Source organism: Micrasema longulum, unplaced genomic scaffold (assembly GCF_059751315.1).
Source record: "Micrasema longulum isolate JH-2025_06_02 unplaced genomic scaffold, ASM5975131v1 h1tg000047l, whole genome shotgun sequence".
NCBI classification, from domain to species: Eukaryota; Metazoa; Arthropoda; class Insecta; order Trichoptera; family Brachycentridae; genus Micrasema; species Micrasema longulum.
This window is the reverse complement of record NW_028277254.1, coordinates 434445-440650: the sequence shown is the minus strand read 5'-3', so window position 1 is coordinate 440650 and position 6206 is coordinate 434445. Positions and strand designations below refer to the sequence as shown.

Genomic DNA, 6206 nt, shown 5'->3' with positions numbered 1-6206 from the left:
GAAATGTTATAATAACAAATAAAAATGGGTACTGGCGGTTGGCGCTTTTTTTCATCAAAGCAATTGACTTTGCCGAACATGTTTAAGTAAGTTATTATGTGGCACTCATTAATCCGGATAATTGGAGGTTTACTGTATTACTTACTATGAGATATTTTCTTTATTCTAAAAACATTTTTTTAGTAAATTACTCCATACATTTGAAATATTTGAAGAGTTTATTCAATAAAGGATTTGTTTAAATTTTCCAAGCTTTAGGATAAGGTAATGATGCTTTTACTGTAAAAATTATGCTAAGGTACTTTGTACAGGTTTGTTATTATTTGTTCAATTATGAATTCACATTTAAGAAACAATTAAGATACGATAACATTACTGGGAGCATTTATATTTAAACTTATTCCCGATTGCATTTTGAAGAATTTAAATTAGTTCTTATTAGGAATGATTTATATTGTTTGTATCGAAATCGTAAGGATTATCAAATAACAAACAGTTGTATGCATATGTTGTACTAATTGTGCACCCCCTTACAAAATTTACCATATACTTACTAAAATGATTATGATATAAATATTTATTAAAAAATAGGGAACTGATAATAATTATTATAGCTTGAAAATAATTTGAATCAATAAACACAAAAACTGTTTGCAAAAAAATCATATAAATGCTACATTGTCATGGGTAAACTATAAAAACAATATGTCTTTTTGGTCACAACCATAATATTATCATCTACTTCTATCACATAACATTATTCAATTAATAAACTATTGGAGCCATATTTGTTATCATTATTGTATACAATTTTTGCATACCTGTTGCTTTTTTAATAACATACTTAGATATTTTTTTTAATCATAAAAAATACTCGAAATTTGCAGATCTGTATTCCACAATAACATATTAAGTAAATGCTAATGAATGATAATTGAAGGGCGCAGGCGCCGTAGCCGTTAGACGGCCAACTGTGAAACTGGCGTCGCGGGTTCGATTCTCGTTAGTTGCAAGAAAAAAATCCAAGAAAGATTTTTTTTCTCAATTGGTCTGGGTGTTGTGGTATATTTTTCATTACCTCCTTCCATATCCTTTCTATCCCACCTGCTGAAAAGCCTCAAAATAGAAGCTTAGCGGGTTGTTCCTTTAAAAAAAAAAAAGTTAAAAGTGTCATGAATAGTGGCTTTCTAAAAATAGATCACACCACTGCCTACAGGATTAAAATTTGTCAATTTCGTTACATATATTTGTTTTCAGAAAAATATATACACATAAATTGCACACGCAAAATAATTTACATTGATATGAGAAAAAATAAGTTTTTTTATTATTCCATTTTGATTGAATTTTTTTATTTATTTACACCACCAAAAAAATTTATTGATGTAGTCAAAGAAAAAGTGTTTTGTTTACCGTAAAAATCCGTATTCTCTTAAATTGTTTGATATGTGTAGTTTAGTTTAGACATATATAAATAAAAATGAGTATTTTTGAAGTAAATAAATAAATAAAAAATAGTTTTTGTTTGTGTAAATAAATAAAGAAACTTCACTGCTAGCAAAAAAAATAACTCATTCTAATTTATATAATTATTTGATGTACTGATGTATAATTATATAATTTACGTTTTTAATAAATTTGACCATAAATCTTTGAAACTTAAAATTTGGTCAATGTTCCTCATTCTATTGGAACAATTTTACTGCTATAACGGAAGTCTTCTCCCTCTCGACCATTTGGCCAGGAGTGGCGCTATGAGGGAACCCAGTAACAGCTGGCACGGGTGGTACACCAGGAGGGGCAGACCGGTCTGAGACGCGTGAGACAAGCCGTGATACATGATGCGGAGTATGGGTATACCTGAAATAGAAGATTGGTGTTAGAAATTCGAAAATAGTATGACGTTATTATTACCCTTGGTTAGAGTTCTATCTTCGTATTTACATTTTTTAAATATGATTTTACTAACACAACCTAAGTTCATTAGGAGAAGCACTCACAGTAGGGCTCTGGGCCTATCGGGATGTCTCGACTCCCAGCCTCGCCAATTCATCATCGCCTCGTTATTGTCGATGTTTGAGTCTCTAGGTACCCAATAAATTATTATTAGTTGTATAGCGTCGTTTTTGTAATATAATAAATACCCCAAGGGCGCTTTACAAAGATTTTATGAATATCAATCTTAATTTGTTAATTGAAATGTAATACTGTTTCACTCCCTGGCACAATTAAGCGCTTGTCAGCATCTCAAGGTTGATAAAGCATTGAGAAATTGTGTTTTTCTGGATATAACAGTACTATCTATATTGGACATATTTTATAAATATATGATACCAACATAAATATTATCACCCTCACATAAAATATATGTATGTACATATAATTTTTGAAAATGTCCTAATTAAATTTTTCCCCTTAGAAAGTTTATCAAGATTGATATATTATCAAAACCGAGATAAATAACACATTTGAGAAAGAAACATGGAAGTTTAGGCAGGGTTTATGACCTGTCATTGGATGATTGGAATAATCTCACACACACACAGTTTTCTGTCTGTGTTAAAATATATATATAAATACATATTTTGTTACATCTTCAAAAAAATATTATTTTAAGATCTGTATTAGCGGTATAATCTTTTGTAATGTTACAATGGTACAGCTTTGATTGCAGACATAATGATATCTGACAATAATTATCGAAAAAAATAGTTTAAAGGACAGGTATTCTTTAAATAATGTTTTACAATATGATCAATAAATGTTACAAAAAAAAAAACAGTTTCATAACTGTAGAAGTACATACAGATGTAAAACAAATGCTGAAATTGGTATTAAAATATAAATATTGTTTTTTTAAAAATGTATTTAATAAAAAAACTTACCCAACGTGAGTGATTTGTGTGTTGAACAGAAAACTACTGCAACTGTATCTTGCGGACTAAATTGCCGACGTCCTAATACAAAGCTGAGGATACTGAAAACCGCCTGCATAATTACCACTGAAAGAACATTAAACAATTTACATCATATTTGTTGTGAAATATGAAGGAGCATAACATTTCTGTTTGACATAATAATAAGATGAATTTGTGCAAAGTTCTACGAGGAATAATGAGGTATCAGATCTGTCTGAAGGTAAAGTAAGAAAAATATGGCAGTATGTTTAGGTTTATACATTCTTTGATAAATTATACAAGCTATGTAAATCAATTTATTTTAAAATCTCAGATAAGCTCGATAGTTTTTAAAGAATGATGGTGATCGAATTATGAGTTTACCTATTGGAAATCAAACAAACAGCAATAAGGCAACGAATGTTTTGAAAAAAGAAATACATGATTCTAGGTACCAAAAAAGAGTAAACAGTATACATATTATATATCTCGGTGTATTTACTTACCAAATACGACAGTGAGTAGTACGTCCATAGCACTTAAAGCCATATCGTGTTCATAGAAAGCATCACAAAATGTTGTGTAAATAATGAGCAAGAGCGCCATTTGTCCTAAAATAGAAGGAGTGGAGGAGGATGGAGAGTGTACAGGCGAGGGCTTTGGAGGGGAGTGCAGCTGACCAAGCATATGACCGATAACAAGTGGCAACAGAACTGTGACTGACAGCTGCAGAACTGACTGAGTTAAGGGGACCACTGTCGTCGAACCCAACTGTAAATATAAATCATTTCATTAATTAAGATGGCATTTTTATTTTTAAATATATACATTACATATATTATAACGAGATAAATAATATGGGACCACTAATCGACAGATTGATCATTAAAATAATTAATAATATTATGGAAGAGTGCTAAAATAATTTTTACATATTGTAGGATATGTAGAGTGGGTTTGAATGTTTAGTAGCCTATATATATAGGCTACTAAATACTATATATATGTGTTCATGCTGGTCAGTGAACCACGTGAACATACAATTTTACAAATACATATATTCAAAAACTTTCTGTTACGCACACATAAGCAAAGAATTTCAAAGATTTGAATGGATTGTACTTGTGACATTGATAATTTTTGCTGTGATTTTTAAAGTTCATGATAATAATATTTGTTTAACTCTTCAAGTACGAGCGTGATCAAATGGTAACAGTGGACATTGTCGCGAAACGCTAATTTCATTTACTTATTTAAACCCTAAAAGGTATGTTCTTTAGTTTGTGGTGTGCCACCAGTTGGGGAATTAATAGGCAAATTTTTAGTAAAAAAAATAATTGTAAAAGAAACAAAATCCTCGTCCTTGAAGGGTTAAATTCAAAATGTATATTTTTATTTATTGGATATAAAAATAGTAAAACAACAATTAAATGACATGAAAATATACATAAAAACCAAAGCGGCACCTAACAGATATCTACAATAAAGAATTTCAATTTACGCATCAGAAAATGTTTGGAAATTATATAAAGCATAATTTATATAATATAAATGCAATAAAAATTTTAATTCACTAGTAATTAGAAGTGAGATAAAACCAAAAGTATAGTTACAGAAAACAGTAATATGATTGGTGTAATCACAACTCCTAATAATGATCCCACAACGCTGTTAAATATGGCGGCTGCTTCATTTCCCCCGGCAGATCTTGTTAGTATAACTGCAGAGGACACGGGAGGGGGCATACAGCTCACTGTTATGAGACTGAAAACCAATTTTATAATAGAAGAATAATCTGTAATAATAATAAAAATTTTAATCTATATACAATCCCTACTTTTAAACATCTAAGAATATTTTTTGAATAAATTCTTTCTTTCTTTTTTCATATCTGCGACTGAGTTAAGCATGTGAACATGACCAGACGCATCCGGGAGACCCTATCGCTAGCAAGCACCTCCACCTCCTCCCACGTCCCTTAGTTCCGCCGAATAAGGCCGAAAGATCGTCATCGACGGTCTTCCAGGACGGCGGGAGCCTGTAGGTCTGAAGAAGAGGCGACTTGGGTTAAGGCTCTCCCGAGGCATCTGCAGCACGGGTCCAAGCTAGATCCAGCGCCGCACTTTCAAATCGTTAGTTAAAAGAGGCTGCTGCATCCGTTCTCGGACTTCAAATTATGAAATCGAACCACCTTATACCTAATATTCTCCTCAAGCACTCACTCTCAAAACTTAGAAGTTTGGTGCTTAGAGTTTTAGTAAGGTGCCAGGATTCTCACCCATACGGGAGTACTGGCATTATACAAGAGTTTAATAATCGGCAATTCAATTTTACCGAGGATAGAGTAGAGTTCTAGACAGTACGCATCGTGTTAAAAGTTTTTCCAGAAATTCCTGTGCTCCAGCAAAGCTGTGAGCTGTTTGTGCATGCCACCATCCTTAGTTGCGTGAACGTCCAGGTTTTTTAATTTATTGGATAAATAATACAATTAAAATCGACGATTGATAAAGATTGATATAAATAATAATATCCTTCATACATTCTAATATCCAAATGCCATTAAATAAATTATTTTCTAAATTTGAGGCACCAATGTACTCTTATAATTTTATAATTTTCATAGGACTAGAAACATAATATAGGTTTTTTTTAGTGTCAAGGATTTTAGAGTGTATATACATACATAAAAAAGAAAGTTATTTGTGAGTACCCTTGTTTTTTATATTAGGTAAATAAACTAAACGAGTTATAAATAAAATACTAACCCTCTTAATATCCAAACGTTGACACTAAAATACCACAAAGCAAGGGTGAAAAATTGTACCAGTAGAGGAATTATTACAAATGTAAAAAATTGAATAAACATGTGCAATTTGTACTGTCGAAGTACCAAATGGAGCGACTCAGTTTTCAGGCTAAGGCCAGAAAGTAAGAATATGACAGATACAGCTCCATACTTCACAGTGTATTCTGGTTTCAAGGGACCTATAATAAAAAAAATAAAAGCATTTATTCAATCCTTGTTTAAATTGTAACACAGATGTAGGGTCAGATCTTTACCTCCTCTAGAACCCAAATATGGATTAAGCACAGCTAACAATATGCTAAACAATATCCCAATTAAGAACCAATGCGCTTTTAGGTGATCACTTATATGTGTTCTATTTTTATGTGCCATTTTCATCATAGTTTAATGTGTATTCTTATAAAAAAATGAGATTCCATAAGTGAAATATGAGGTTAAAAGTTATCAACATAAACGCCACTTGTCATTATTGTTTGTCAACTGTCAACATAATTTTTGACAGT

General features: G+C 31.4%; 1 protein-coding gene across 1 annotated transcript; it reads right to left on the bottom strand.

Annotated features, from left to right (window-relative positions):
- Window positions 1-1346: 1346 nt before the first annotated feature.
- Window positions 1347-6206, bottom strand: LOC148285214 (sodium/bile acid cotransporter 7-B-like). The gene is made up of 6 exons (XM_088228791.1): window positions 5958-6206; window positions 5663-5882; window positions 4511-4661; window positions 3404-3668; window positions 2886-3002; window positions 1347-1860 (listed from the first exon to the last, which is right to left on the bottom strand). The coding sequence occupies exons 1-6, from the start codon at window positions 6082-6084 to the stop codon at window positions 1706-1708; spliced, it is 1035 nt and encodes a 344-aa protein (XP_088084917.1). The 5' UTR covers window positions 6085-6206; the 3' UTR covers window positions 1347-1705.

Bases quoted from the DNA above. Each gene is read 5' to 3' on its own strand.
- LOC148285214 (XM_088228791.1), bottom strand. From the start codon at position 6,084: ATGATGAAAATGGCACATAAAAATAGAACACATATAAGTGATCACCTA. The intron at 5,883-5,957 runs GTAAAGATCTGA...TTTTTATTATAG, and splicing joins ATATTTGGGTTCTAGAGGAG to GTCCCTTGAAACCAGAATAC. The intron at 4,662-5,662 runs GTTAGTATTTTA...ATTGGTTTTCAG, and splicing joins AACGTTTGGATATTAAGAGG to TCTCATAACAGTGAGCTGTA.